The sequence below is a fragment of the Zootoca vivipara genome, chromosome 11 (assembly GCF_965207765.1).
Source record: "Zootoca vivipara chromosome 11, rZooViv2.hap1.1, whole genome shotgun sequence".
Taxonomy (NCBI): domain Eukaryota; kingdom Metazoa; phylum Chordata; class Lepidosauria; order Squamata; family Lacertidae; genus Zootoca; species Zootoca vivipara.
Genome location: NC_142594.1, coordinates 4,949,996 through 4,965,476, shown reverse-complemented (window position 1 = coordinate 4,965,476; position 15,481 = coordinate 4,949,996). Strand labels below are relative to the sequence as shown.

Below are 15,481 nucleotides of genomic sequence, written 5' to 3'. Positions count from 1 at the left end.
AGCTTAGTCATGCTGGCCACATGACCTGGAAGCTATACGCCGGCTCCCTCGGCCAATAATGCGAGATGAGCGCGCAACCCCAGAGTCGGTCACGACTGGACCTAATGGTCAGGGGTCCCTTTACCTTTATATAAAACATGGTTTAGGGTCCTGAATCAGCAGTCAAATCGTGGATCTTGTTCTGATTGCCCCAGCTAGAACCTTGCAACCTTTGCTGTCATCTGCTCCTCTTGATCTGCCAGGAGAAATGACACTGTGGCAGTGGTTGTGTAACCTGGAATGGTCAATAAAAGAGGCCATGTGTGCAGGCTTCCAAGCTGCAGGCAAGACCACTTGAAACAAGAAATGTGGACCAGACTGCACTGGCTGCCAATTAGCTTCCAGGCTCAATTCAGAGTGTGGGTTTTGACCTATAAAGCCTTTAATGGCTTAGGACCGCAATACCTGAAGGACCGTCTCTCTTTGTTCATAATCTAAGGCCCTTCTTCACGTGCTGCCTCCTCCACGTGAGGTCCAGAGAGTGGCAACACGAGAATGGGTCTTTTCTGTAGTGGCTCCCCTTTTGTGGAATGCTCTATATGTGCATAATACCTGACATGCTATCAGTCCACTACAGTAATAGAGGCATGTTTGTGCATGTGTACAATCTAAAGCATTTGAATGCAGAATAGTGGAAATAGGTCTTCCTCTGTTCACACAAAGCACCATTTCTGCACATAATGGGATATGGCCATAGAGCTAGGTCAATGGGTCTTCTGTGTATGCAAAGTTTATTTATTTTTATTTAGGAAAGTTTTCTAGCTTAATTTTTTAAAACATCTCTTAAGTAGTAGGTATATACATAAAATAATATAAATCTCACCATGTGAGGTGGAAGGGGCAGGAACAGGATCCACTGCTTATAAGACCTCAGAGAGTTGCTGTTGCAATTGGTAAGGGAGTAAAGGTGGCTTACTTGGGGTTTATCTCTATTACTGCTGCACTGTTGTGCTGTAATTTTTTGTTTATATTACATCATTTATCTGTATTATATATTGTTTTAACTATACAGTATACCACTTTGAGTATGCAAGTTTGAAAGTGGTATATAAACAACCCACCATGTTGTAAAACTTTAAAAGGCCCATCTGAGGGTCTTTACCAAGGGTCTTACTGTCATAACATGAATGTTCTTTCATAATATTGTATGGAAAACTAACCAACTTAGCCAACTTACTTACTTAACCAACTTACTTAAGTAGGTACCGCTATTAAGTTTTAGTTCATAAACATTAAGATTTGCTACAAAATCTTATTTCATGCAGGGATTTATATATTTTTTCTGATTTCATTTCCTCACACCCTTTAATCTACGTAAAATCTTTATTCTTTCCACTAGAGGGCAGATCAAGCTTGCAGATTTTGGGCTTGCTCGGCTGTATAGCTCTGAGGAGAGGTAAGTCTAACACTAAATCCAAAGCTACATGTCTGTTCTTCTTGATAGTCTTCTGAGAAATTCCTCATAAGCAAATTTCAAAAGCCAGGTGAAGCGTTACAAAAAGTACTGCAATAAAAGTAGCAGAAAAAAGAGGGTTGCCATGTGTCCTCTTTTTTCCAGGATATATCCTCTTTTTAATGAGTAGAGTCCTAATAGCGAACCATAGTTAAAAATAGAAGTTGGCAAATATGTTTTCTTTTTGCTCTTCAAAATACGGCAACCCTAGTTATCTTCCATGGCTTTAACCCGTTTTGCTTATTTATGTGGTTTTATATCATTTGAATTAATGTGGGAAAATGTTAAGCTTTTTTATAGTTTATAGTCTATCAAAACCTCAGTTTGTTAGTTTAGGTCTGATTTGCTGTGTATACCTTTTTTAAATGGGTATACTTATGTTTGGAATATATATTATTTCACTCTTATTTAAATTACATCACAAATTATGTTACTTATTGTTAGTATTGGCTTATTTAAAACATTTTTATATAGCTTTTCAGAATACCACTTTAGGAGAAAAATAAAATGCAAATTATTCCTATTTAATCTAAATGGAGAGAGTTGCTCCATAATGCTGTTTACCGATTCTCAAGCCTGTGCCTTTATTAGTTCAGTGGCCTTAACTTCATGACTGTAGTAAAGCCTCACCTGTGCTGTAACCATTTAGACCAGGCTTCCTCAACCTCGGCCCTCCAGATGTTTTGAGACTACAATTCCCAGCATCCCTGACCACTGGCTAGGGATCATGGGAGTTGTAGGCCAAAAACATCTGGAGGGCCGAGGTTGAGGAGTCCTGATTTAGACTGGAGGTGGGGTGGGGTGGGGTGCTCATGCAATGGAATGATCCTGTGTTCACAGTGTTTGAGTGAAGGGTTCCAGCTAAATCTTTTTAACAGGCTTAGTTCTTATGAATGTTTTGTGAGGACCTATTCTGTGAGCCCCCTATTCTACCCTGAAGTGGAATATTTAGATATAGATACATGCCTACTGCCTCTGTGAGAGTTGGGAGTATGCTTTTAAAAGGGGTTGCTTTTTAGGGGTTTTTTCTGCTTCTGAGTGGGATCAGGAGAACTGTGAGATGTTTTATTCCCCACCCCCACCCCAGTATTTTGAGTTAGTCATAGTAATTCATTTTTTGAGAAAATTCAATTTTGTTTTCTTTTCCAGTCGACCATATACCAATAAAGTTATCACTTTATGGTACCGTCCTCCTGAACTTTTGTTGGGAGAAGAGCGATACACACCTGCCATTGATGTCTGGAGCTGCGGGTAAGGCTTTTAATAGAAACAATACTTTGTAACAACAAAGTCGTTAAAATGGTATTGATGAAAATGCTGTGTCTGTTTCTCCTCTCCCCCAGATGCATCCTGGGTGAACTTTTTACTAAAAAACCAATATTTCAAGCAAATCAGGAACTTGCTCAGCTGGAGCTGATAAGGTCAGTTGTCATTTATAATGTTGGGTCTGTAACAGTCCCTCAGAAGCCCACAGTGAAATATGCAGCTTGGTTTTGCTTAAAATAGTGAAACTGAAGTCATTTCACAGGAAGGGAGGGCTAACTTTTTTTTCCCTTACACAGGCTGATGCATACTTAGGAAGAAGTAACATTTATTTTTCCTTCTCATGTCTCTCTCCCCCCCCCCCCCCGGGCATCTTCTGAGTTAATTAATTATTTGTTGGTGGCAGCAGTAGTCATATTAGCCTTTGCTGCATTTTGAATAGTGGAATGAATTATTATCCACAGAACATCTTACATTAGGCCTTTCTAGAGTCCCCGAGTCAGAGGAAGTCTCAATCTTGACTTCTAATACTATGAAATATGGAAGAACATGGATCTCTCTCTGTAAGAGGGCAATTTTCTTTTTCCTCTTGATACGGTACTCATAAAATAAAAGCTGTGCTCCAAAGAATGAGCCACTAGATGTCACTAGAGCATGTTCCAAAAGTGAGAAATGAAATAATGTTTTGTTGTTGTTTTATCTAGCTATAAATAGCTTGTCCAGGGCCGTCTTTAGCATATGCGCCACCGGGGTGCAAAGATCCGCTTTGCTCCCCCAAATTAACTTTAGCATTCGTCGTAAAACGAAAAAAATGCAGCTTGCAGGATTCATAGTGTTTACCTTCTGTTACATCAAAATATATTGGGCATGGCACAGATCAGTCTGTGTCTAAGTATTTCTTCTTGTACTGTGATCCTAAGCACGCATACCCTTGAACGAAACCTCACCGATTTGCCTAGTGGGAAAATATGTAGATAAATATGTTTATCTTTTAAAAAGCAATAGCTTGATGTAAACTCACTGAGTAACCAGTTGCCATTTTACCAGTTTCCAACTTGAATGACTTGACTGTACAGTTAACATAAGCTAATAATAACCAATGTTTTGAGTTTCATCAAGTCTCTTCTCCACATCACCTTAATAGGCTTAAAACCAAATAGTCTGTTTGTCATGGGATATTCTTATCAGCCAAGTTCATTATCTTTGTATTTCTCTTCAGTTGCTTTATTTAAGTTTATATGGTGCCACGCTAAGGGAAATAGTCATCACATTCTCATTTTGATTCAGTATTTTTACTCGTACCTTTTAACCTTAATATCTACATGCATTCATTCAATGTTTTTCATACAGCCGCATATGTGGAAGTCCTTGTCCTGCAGTATGGCCTGATGTGATAAAACTGGCATATTTCAACACCATGAAACCAAAGAAGCAGTATCGTAGAAGACTAAGAGAAGAATTTGCTTTGTAAGGAATGATATGCTAATTTTGGTTTTTTCCTTCATTGATTTTGTTGAGTCAGAATTTGGCTTCTGTTTTGTCAAGCTATAAAAATTGTGCTCTTAATATTCCCTTGATGCACCTGCAATTGGTACAGTTCATAATATCGTTAATGCTGGTCTTCTTTTTCATGGTTTCTACCCTCCAGTATATGGAGTGTGTGCCTGTGCAGATCCATCACTCTATATATCCATTAACTCTAGCCAGAGAGCTGGTACTTGTGCCCCTTTCCTCAAGGGGATTTTTTTTAAAAAAATTATGTGCATGCTTTTAAAACTTATGAAAGGATTCTTAAAATTTAATTCTATTCAGTTACTTTGGAACTCCCCGTAACTTCCAAAGCAAGGATATTAAAGATAGAAAGAGTTTTCCATTCAGCTGGCTTCGAATTTGAACTGTTCTTTTAGTTACTGTGTGTCAGCTGAATGGATAAGCCAGCAGGGCTATCCAACTTTTCCATGCTGACGCAGCAAATATAGGTGAGGTATGGCAAGCACATAGAATCCTACATCTAGTTTACATCGTGAAAACAATAATGAGAACCCTCACATGCTATCTAAGGCTTATCCATTTTTTCTAGAGGTCCCACTTCTGTGCAATCTCCATGTTTGGAAATGTGACACCTGTTTTAATACCTGCCTCTCCTGATGCTGTTGAAGACACAGGAATTCTTTTTGTAAACCGCTTTGATGTTTATGAAATATGCTCATGTGCTTATACCTTGTGTGCTGTAAATTGCAGTTGTGCCTAAGTTTGTTAAATTTCTAAGATGCTTTGAATTTGTTCTTCTGAACCCAGTTAACTTTGAAATATCCTATTTTTGTAGTTGCATTCTTTGTTTTTCTGCAACTCTGGGAACTGCCACTGAAAAGCAGCTTATAAATGGGAAATAAATTATAAGCCTTTGCTGTCGAAGGAAATTGCCTTGAATTCTGAAGTCTATAGCATGGTACAGTCAATTATAAAACTAAGTTCACCAAGTCAGTAAGTTAGAAGAGGTGGTTGAAAACACACAAAATTGAACTCTGACGAGAAATTACATCACTTTATTCATCTTCTTGACAGTATTCCCGCAGCTGCACTAGATCTCTTTGATTACATGCTTGCTTTGGATCCCAGCAAGCGCTGCACAGCTGAACAGGCACTTCAGTGTGAATTTCTGAGAGATGTGGACCCTTCAAAGATGCCTCCACCAGAGTAAGTACCCCCCTATAGAGTTCATTGGCTACGGAAACAAGATTTTAATACTTCAGTTCTACTAGCAGGTGCCCTGTGATGCACATGTTTTCAGTTTTTCTGCAACTGGGTGTGTGTATAAAATACATTGTGAGCATACTGTTGGAATGATGCTTCTAAACTTCATAAAACTTTCAGCATTTAATGGCTCTACAAGTAAGGAGGATAGCTTTGGTATATAGTTGACTCACAACTTACCTGCATCTAACTTGTGCAAGTTCATTCGTTAACACTCTTGGCCAATCAAAATAAAACAAAGGGGTGTGTATCGGTGTGTGTGGGGAAATAGTGGCAATCTCACCTGCTATTTTACACACTTTGGGCAAGCATTTGGAGGTGCAGGGAGCGTATGTTTTGACTATATATGATTTTGGCCTTAGGCACTGTCCCTAGAACATAACCCCTGTATACGTTGAGACTGCAATACCTGAAGGACCACCTCTGCCCATACCAACCGTCCTAGACTCTGTGTTCATCACCTGAGGCCCTTCTTCTTGTGCTGCCTCCACGTGAGGTCTGGAGGGTGGCAACATGAGAATGGGCCTTTTCTGTAGGGGCTCCCTGTTTGTGGAATGTTCTCCCCAGGGAGGTTTGCCTGACTCCTTCATTATAAATTTTTTGATGCCAGGCGAAAATGTTCCTCTTCAACCAGGCCATCTGCTAATTAATATTCTACAGACTTATAAATGTGTCTGTGGGAAAGGAGAGTTATTGGTTTGCTGTTTTACTTGTTTATATCCTGCATTTTATTCTGCGGTGGGAGGGACGGACCCTATGACTTCCTGTGAAGAAGCAGGTTAATTATTGAAGCCAAGGTTTGTTCTTGGCTTAGTCCTTGTAGAAATAAACTATAAGTGTTTGTTTGTATAACACAAAGCCTGTTGCTCTGTGGTTTGTTTCTCAGTTTCTGTTGAGGTAGAGTGAAGAGAGCTTGATTTGAGCAGTTGACATGATTATGCTTCATATGTACAAGGAAAGCCATAGTTGATTCAGACTATGGCTTACTGTTACATGTGAACTGGGCCAATGTGCTGCTTCTGCACACATGATGGAGAAAAGAATGAACTTGAAAAGAGAATACACAGGTACACTGACACACAGCTTTTGTTAACTTAAAATAATTTTGGCTACATCTAATGTATGAGGAACATGACCATAAACACTTGCCTAAATGAGAAAAGTCAGCTGAGCTATTGAGTGGTGAAATTCATACCTAATATCTTATTGCTGCCAAGCTCCTTAACAGCAAATATTATCCTGTGTTGAACAGTTGTATTTCTGCTTTTTGTTAAGAAATGAAGGACACTGCAAAGCAGTGCCGCAAGTTCAAGAGCCTGTGGATGTTTTTGTTTCAGTTATGAGGTCTTATTGACTCATCACTAAATCTCAGATGTTATGATCCTTTCTGAAGTGATGGTTATTATTTTTTACAGCCTTCCTTTATGGCAGGATTGCCATGAGCTTTGGAGTAAGAAGCGCAGAAGGCAAAAGCAGATGGGCATGACCGATGATGCGACCAAAATTCCCAGGAAGGATTTGTCCTTGGGAATGGATGACAGCAGAGCCAACACACCCCAAGGCCTGCAGACCTCTTCTCAACTGAAAATGCAAGGCAGTTCTAACATAGCACTGGGTCAGTGATTTCGTATTGTTTAAATTCATGTACAGTTTCCCAAACAAATCCACAGGGGCAATGAAATTTAACTTAGGGTTTTTCTACAGGCAACCTGTGTATGTGCAGTCACGTTCAGCTTAGTATATTTCTGTTGTAAGACAAATGTGGGAATGTCCCATTGACTTCATGTGAACATGTTGCAGGAACTGACACCTTTGTAAAGAAGCTGCTTGTCACCAGACACCTTTAATGTGTCTGCATCTAATGCAGGGGTTGGCAAGGTTTACCTCGCCTGGGCCAGTTCACTCTTGCAGAGATCGCTCCGTGGGCCGGATCGTGTCTGCTGTGTCAGTTTAGCACAATGGGCGGGGGCTTGCCAAGTGGGCGGCTTGCTTCAGGGGTGGCTTGTGGGCCGTTTAAACAACCCTCGTGGGCCGCTTGTGGCCCATGGGCCTCAGGTTGCTGATCCCACTTTTGTCAGATTTGCCCAGTCAGCCTTGAAAATAATCAAGAGGAAAGGAAGATTGTTTGCCTTACCTTTTATTGTTGCAGCCCATAAAGGAGAACAATAATTGACATATTTTTGTGCCAAACACCAGAGAGCTGATCCCTTAGGAATTTATTGTCCCTCCTCTTTACCATTGGAGTATTTATTTAGTTAATGTACCGTATATTCCGGCGTATAAGACGACTGGGTGTATAAGACGACCCTCAACTTTTCCAGTTAAAATATAGAGTTCGGGATATACTCACCATATAAGAAATACGACCCAGCGTATAAGACGACCCGCGACTTTTGAGAAGATTTTCCTGGGTTAAAAAGTAGTCATATGCAGGAATATACAGTATTTATTGCATTTAGACACTACCTTTTTCTTCCAAGGAGCTCAAGATTGTGTACATGGTCCTCATTTCATCCTCACAACAACCCTGTGAGGTAGCTTAGTCTAAGAGATGCTGACTTGCCCAAGGGAGCTTCATGGCTGAGTAGGGTTTCGGACCCTGGTCTCACAGGTCATGGTCCAACACTAACCATTACTCCATGCCGGCTCAGAGTGTAGATTGTGCTGAATATGCATATTATCTTCTAGCAGAGAAGAGGGCTTACACAAAATGGCAGTTGGCTCTGCATAGTCACTGAGTGGTAACATGTTATTTTTTTAGCTTTTGTCTTGAAAATGTGTTTGTGTGTGCACATTCAGCCACCCACCATAGCCTTTTTGGGCTATTCCATGATTTCTTGCCCTCACGTCATTTATGTTCCGTGACAGGCAAGATGCGGCAAGGTCATCAAGGATAGGGAAGTGTGGTTTTGCAACCAGACAACTAGGAATGTTTAGGAAATGGTGAGGGAAAACCATTCAAACATGTTTTCCTTTGTATGTCAAAATTTATTTTGAGATTATGTGGTCATTTCGCTGAGATAATACCATTTCCCAAGTGTAATGTACAAATTCATTTAATTTTTTTGTTGAAAAACCCATCTGTGCTGGTGAAAGCAAATATACACCTGATTTATGGGCTTCAGGTATAATAGGAAGAGAGTGAAAACTTAGAACAACTACTGTAAGTTTGGATATAAAAGGAAAACAGAAACCTTCATTCTCTTCCTAGAGTGTGTAGGATGCTCATTACGATATTCTAAGCCAAGGTTTAGGTAAACATCTGAACAGTCCTTGTCAATTAATTCTGCTTTGGTCCTTTCCTATGGTCATATTAAACACCTGTTTTTATTTTGTTCTCAGTGAAAGGAGGCAGTGGTCAGCCACTAAATCAAAATGAAGTGGCCATTCTCCTAAACCTGCTTCAGTCTAAAACCAGTATTAACATGGCACAATTTGCTCAAGTGCTGAATATTAAGGTGAATCCTGAGACTGAGCAACAGCTGAATAAAATAAACCTTCCAGCTGGCATTTTGGAAGCAGGAGAAAAACAGACTGAGCAGCAGCAGCAGCAGCAGCAACAACAGCAACAGCAGCAGCCCCCACTGCCTCTCTCACCGGACCAGGAGCCTTTAAAACAAACTGCAGCCTCTTTGCCTTCTGCGCAGCCAACTCAACCGACCCAAGCAAAAGTTGACACTGAGGTCACTCAAGCAGCCGTGCAGAGTGCGTTCACAGTTTTGCTATCTCAGCTACTAAAGACTCAGCAAGTGAAGCAAAAAGAAAACCTGTTAGAAGAAAAGGAGAATGGATCAGGAAATGAAATGCTATTACATCCCAGGCAACCTCCAGAACCAAGTACGCCTGCGTCTGGTGGCACCTGGGAAGATGCAGAATCTCCCGTATCCATTTATCCCCATCTTATCAAATCATTATATGCACATGCAGGTAGGAGCCTCTAGTATTGGCTGTAGCATGTCTTTACTTGTTATGTGTGTTTTCTGTTGCTACTCCTGTCAAAAGTGGGTAAATAGTACAGTATTCTATAATGAAAATGGTCTGACATAGGCCCTTGTAGAAGCTCATTATTGCAGTATAACAGCATAAAATTGGGACCTGGCAATGTATTTACAAATGGAGGCTGGAATCCAGGGAGTTGTACTCTTACAGTGGGGTTTTTTTGTTTTTTGTTTTACTTTGCAGTATGCCATAGGGGCTTATTCCCTCCTCACTTTCAAAAATGGTTTGGCATGCAGCATGGGGGCTGTGGCTCATTTGAGCAAAACATGTCCTGACAATCCTTTGGCCTGCAAAGATCTTTTGATACTAGCCTGGGTGTAGTTGGTTCTGTTCCAGTCAGTGTAGTCAAAATTCACTGCCACATGAATAGCAAGGTATACAAATATTGAGAGTATATTAAAATAGAGCAAAGTCTTATAGTGATGTTTCATATTCACTCATTAGATGTGCTTATGGGACGTGGGTGGCACTGTGGTCTAAACCACTGAGCCTCTTGGGCTTGCTGATCAGAAGGTCGCTAGATAAATAGGTACTGCTGTGGCAGGGAGGTAAACAGTGTTTCCATGCACTCTTGGCTTCTGTCACAGTATTCCGTTGCACCAGAAGTAATACTTTATTTCCAATGGAATCAATGAGGCTTTAACTTAAGTTCCATTGATTTTAATGTGACTGCAGCATGACAGAATTCTCCAGCCTCCGAGTGACATGCTTTAGGAAATGTATGTCTTTCTGTGATCAAACTTAAGACTTACTGTACTCTTAATTTGTTGTTTGATGAACCAATACATGGTTACAGATCTCATTCTGAATTCTTTAAAAATCCATTTAGGACAAGAGGACTTGGTCAGGCAACCTGAGATGAGACCCCAGACGCCAGAGGAACGACCTCGCATCTTGCCCCCAGACCAGCGCCCCCCTGAGCCACCAGAACCACCACCTGTCACTGAAGAAGATCTTGATTATCGGACAGCGAACCAAAACCTGTCTTCAGTTAGTAGCTCTTCAGGGATGGATCCTCATGCTGGAGTGAAAGCAGCTCTTCTACAGCTGCTTGCTCACCATCAGGCTCAAACAACGGAGAAACCAGCAACGTCTAGTATGGATTTCCAATCAAGAGACTCTTTTGTAGCAGGTCCAGATTATAAGGATAATTTTGGGTCATCTACATTCTCCTCTGCTCATTACAGCAGTAGCGATGGAATAGGAAGTGGATCATCTGGGACACTAGAAAGGGGAAACTTCATTGGAAATTCAGATGTTCAACCCTTGGAGACCTACAGTACTGCTTCATCTCACTCTAGTGGTGCTCCTCCACCTCCTGCCTTTTCAGAACCATTTCATAGCTCAGTAACTGGTTATGGAGACATTTACCTCAACACTGGTCCCATGCTATTTAGTGGTGATAAGGACCATAGATTTGAATATAGCCATGGTCCCATCACAGTTCTGGGTAACAGTGGTGACACATGCACAGGGTCTGAAAGTACTCATTCCTTGTCCTCAAAGACACAGAACTATAGCTATGGAAGTAATTTACAAGAACCCCCTGGCAGTGTTAGCCACATGCATGGACAAACGTGGACTTCTCCTGCCCAAGGACCTGGATATTCACAAGGATACAGGGGACACATTAGCACATCAGGTGTCAGAGGACGAGGCAGAGGTTTGCCATATTGAGCATATTGAGCATTTCTTTTTCCCTCAGGCACATCGTTTTTACCTGGAAAGACTTCGTAGCTGTGATTTCAAAGCAGCAATCCAATAGACTTGAATAATGTTAATTCAACAGCTTTATTTTTATGTGGAAAAGGGTCTTGCATACAATAAGAAATTGCTTACAATTCATGCTGTTCTGAGAACCAGATAATTGATTGTACATCTTTGCAAATTCTAGCTATAAATTTTATATTTTGGCAGTTAAGTCGATGCTAAATTTAGGGACATCAGCTTTTTATGGCACATTGTCAAATCTGAACTATGCACACACTTGTGCTTTTTTTGTAAGTTTGGACCAACTTTTATGTAAAAAATTTACAACAATCAAAGCAGGGCACTGATTTATTTGGTATTTCTTTTTACAAAACTACCTTTTAGTCAAAAAATCACTGTCAGTCTTTGCACTGCTTTCAGTGTTATCTGTGGAAGGAGTTCTTTGTGCTCATTTCAGACAATAAAACACAGTCTTTCTTGATATAACAGTTTTATACATATTTGGGCATTGATTTGATTTACTTTCAAAGTCATTCGTCCAGTAAAATATCCTGTCCATCTTCCCAGCGTTTGTATAAAAACTGTTTTACTTGAATGGTAAGTGCCTTAACAATGTAAGCTTAAGGTCTGAAGAACATTTCATTAAATTCAAAAGGCTTTTGGAAGGTAATTTGTAGTTTGATACAAATATTTAATATTTACACTACATTCAGAGTAAATTATGGACAAGGGGAAAGATTGCATTCTTTATAGGATTCTTACAAGCAGTTAGAAAAGTCAAATTAGAAAAACTTTCATTTTCCCAAATTACAACTATCCCCTTAATGAATTAAGTGAAGAAAAATGAGAATGTATGGACAGTAATGAAGAAAGGTAGGTTTCCTTCCATTTTCTGTAAGAGCTCTTATTCTAATCCCTTTACCAAATAAAAGTTAGTGTCCTGTTTTATTCAAAATAGTCTTTATTAAAAAAACAACAGAATAGCATATTGTTATATCAAATTGACAATAAGTAGTTTTGTGTTGGAAAACTGACACCTGCTTTTTTCCACATAATTTGCTGCAGAATGTAACCAAAGTTACATAACCAGCATTTAATGCAATGAACTTAATAGGCAGTTAAGACTTATGAAAACTGGGACTGTGCCAACCAATTCTGTATTAAACTATTACACTAACTTGCTACTTGATTTGAATCTGTTTTGAAATTTCATCACATGTTCAGTCTAAAAACAAAAGATGGTTCCAAGGAAGTACCACTCTGGCTCCAAAGATGATGATTTCCAGCAATATAAAATTGTTCTGTGAGAATGAGACTCGGCCAGGAGACTGGCTAGGCTTTCTGTGTACTGAAATGTTTTTAAATGACCATATTGGAAAAACAGTTCCCAACTGATTATCCAGTTGATAAGTTAGTGCACATGTAGCTATTTTCTAAATATGTAATGTTTCTATGAACAAAATTACAAATGTAGTCTTGTCCGCTGTGACTTGAATCTTTTAGAAGCAAACCTAACACTGTCTGCTTCAAATTCTTGACTTAAGTGAATATTGCATTGTAGGGTGTCAAATTTGTTGGAACTCCCCTGTAAATATGACATTGCTCATCTGCAGCATCGTTTAGAGAATCCTGACTGAAAATAAAAGCAGCTAAACTGGAAGAAAATACTTAAGCTTAACAGCTTGTGTTGACGCATTTCATATAGAAGATGCTGGGTTTGGAACACATCTTCCTCAATAAATCAGTTTAGTAAAGCCCTGCTCAAAAGTGAGAAAAATCAGCAATAGCACTATGCTGAAACTTTTAATTAGTTTGTATTCTACCTCTTCCCAGTTTCCATTCATGCACAAACTAGGAAAATAAAGATTGGCCCAGATCCAGTTCTCTGGATTTCATTTTCTGATTGTAATTTCTGGCACTGCATTGGAGCCCATTCCAAATGGCTTCCTGCCTTGGACAATACTTTCCTTTGGGCTTGTGGAAGAAAGAAGGGGCTCCAGTCTAGGCAGAACACATGGCTTTTTAAGCTCCCTAGAACATGTTGTCCATCCCACTTAATGCTACAGAGCCAAAGGGGAAATCTATATAGGCAGTTTTCAAACTTGGGTAATATTTGGACTTGTGGATATTGCTGGACTACAACTTCCATCATCTGTAACCACAAGCCATAATGGCTTGAGCTAACGGGAATTGGAGTTCAACATTTGGAATGATATAGGTTTCCCCACCCTATTATCAATACATGTTTGAATCAAACTGTTCTGATGTTCCCAAAATCCTGCAAACATGGACAAAGGCCAGCCTCTCCAAGTCAAGTGTTCAATGACTTCTTGATGATGGCATGTTCTTTTGAATATCCCATAAAGCTGATGGAATATGCTTCATTAAGGAAACAAAATCTAGAGCAGGGTTTCCCAAACTTGGTCTCCCAACTGTTGTCAGACTACAACTCCCATCATCCCTAGCTAGCAGGATCAGTGGGAATGTAGTCCAAAAACAGTTGGAGACCCAAGTTTGGGAAACCCTGATCTAGAGAGAGGTGCTTTGGGGATTTCAGTTCTGACATACAAATATGTCTTCAGGAATAAGCCAAATACAATTTCATACAAGGAAAGCTTTATAGATTAACCTACGAGGGTGGTAGAACTACCTAGTCAACTGCCTTTTTCAGTGTTCTTCAATTTTCTAAACCTTAAGAGAAGGTAAGTGAAATTGGCACTCTGTAGCACACTTGCTAGCAAAAGCAAATGGCAAAGCTTTCAATACAAGGAAGCCATCTTTCTCTGTGCAGAAGGTAAGTATTCAAGACATCCATTGGCATCTGGAAGGAGCCTTTCCTCTGTGTAACAAATTACGTACTAGGGAGCATTTTAAATATAATTTTGAGGACTGGTTGAATTCAGATTCTTCGCTATTAAAAACCATAGCCTAAATATAAGAAGTACAGACTTGGGAGATTTGGGAAACACATAAATGACATATGCTTAAGATTATATGTTCCACACTAGATTTTTATAAATTAGCAATAAGGCTTGACAGAAGTAATGTCAACAACCCATAGATACTCCTATTTTTAAAGTCTGATTTCAGTTATTGACCCAAGGGGGAAAGAGTTACATAGGAAAAGGTAGCAGAGCAAAATTAAGAATGTTTGCTGAAAATGCTAATGCCTGAATTAGTTAGGCTATATATATATCTATATGTATCTATTCTGGATGAGAGTTTCATAGGTATCTCAATGCAATAGGTCTAGAAAGCTGAATGGGGGAATAAGTTATACCCTTAACTTAAAGGCCGGATTTCTTGTAGCAATATTTGCATAGGCTGGTGGTAGCTGCCAAAACGCTTGGCTCCATAGGCGCTTATGAAAATTGCCTCTGGTGGACAGGGCACTAAATCACTTGAACAAATACTGTCAACATACAGTTTGGAACCATTTTGAAAGTGGGCACTTTTGGTCAGTGCTTAGAAATTAAATGAAAGCAAGTAAAGGATTAAACACACAACTGTAAGGAAATGAGGTTTAACTATTGCAAGTTCTATAGTTTTTTTAAAAATGTAGCGCTTAGGTGTTAACATGTATACCAAGGGTATCTAATTTGTAAATAGAATTTAAACATTTTAGCCTTTTCTCCGTTATTCAGTAATGAGAGACAGGCTTGCATTCCCAGTTTATGGCTGGATCTTCCTGTGAGGGAATGTCGGTCATTCTGTGAACAGAATGAAAACCTTACACTGAGAACAAATTGACATAAGGCTTTAGTTATGTGCATTCTTCAATCAAGCCATGCACATTTCTAAGGTGTATTTTAAGCTACCTGAACCATGTCTTATCAGCCTGGAACTTCACATTGAGCTACAAATAACAGCACCACAATGGGACCAGTTTTATTGCAGACAGGTATAAGAGTTTATCTGCAAATACAACCCCACAAACTTTGGTTTGCTGTTTTCTTTTTAATTATTTACTTGTTTTTATCATCTATTTTAATCTGTGAACCGCCCTGAGATCTTATGATGAAGGGTGGTATATAAATCCAATAAATAAATGAAATATAAAAATAAACTTCTAATGTATGTAACACTACTAGAGTAAAAGCTTTTGGCCTGCCTTCAGCTCTTGGTGATTAATGAATCTCCCCACCACTTTTGTCAGTTTAATCTGCTGTGTGGCAATGTCAACGGGGCAGTAGTATGTATTTACTTATTACCTTTTACCTGTGTCTCAACGCAAGTTGAAAAGGATGCAGTGATTTTTTTCTT

The 15,481-nt window shown here is 39.5% G+C and overlaps 1 protein-coding gene across 1 annotated transcript in view; it reads left to right on the top strand.

The window, feature by feature from the left end:
• The window catches only part of CDK13 (cyclin dependent kinase 13), a 36,086-nt gene extending 23,190 nt beyond the window's left edge, over positions 1-12,896 (top strand). The window contains exons 7-14 of the mRNA XM_035129942.3: positions 1,379-1,435; positions 2,642-2,743; positions 2,836-2,913; positions 4,106-4,222; positions 5,321-5,452; positions 6,925-7,124; positions 8,852-9,436; positions 10,338-12,896. Of these exons, the coding sequence (XP_034985833.3) occupies positions 1,379-1,435; positions 2,642-2,743; positions 2,836-2,913; positions 4,106-4,222; positions 5,321-5,452; positions 6,925-7,124; positions 8,852-9,436; positions 10,338-11,185 (2,119 nt within the window). The 3' untranslated portion in view covers positions 11,186-12,896. The remainder of the gene's footprint in view (positions 1-1,378; positions 1,436-2,641; positions 2,744-2,835; positions 2,914-4,105; positions 4,223-5,320; positions 5,453-6,924; positions 7,125-8,851; positions 9,437-10,337) is intronic.
• The last annotated feature ends 2,585 nt before the right edge of the window (positions 12,897-15,481 follow it).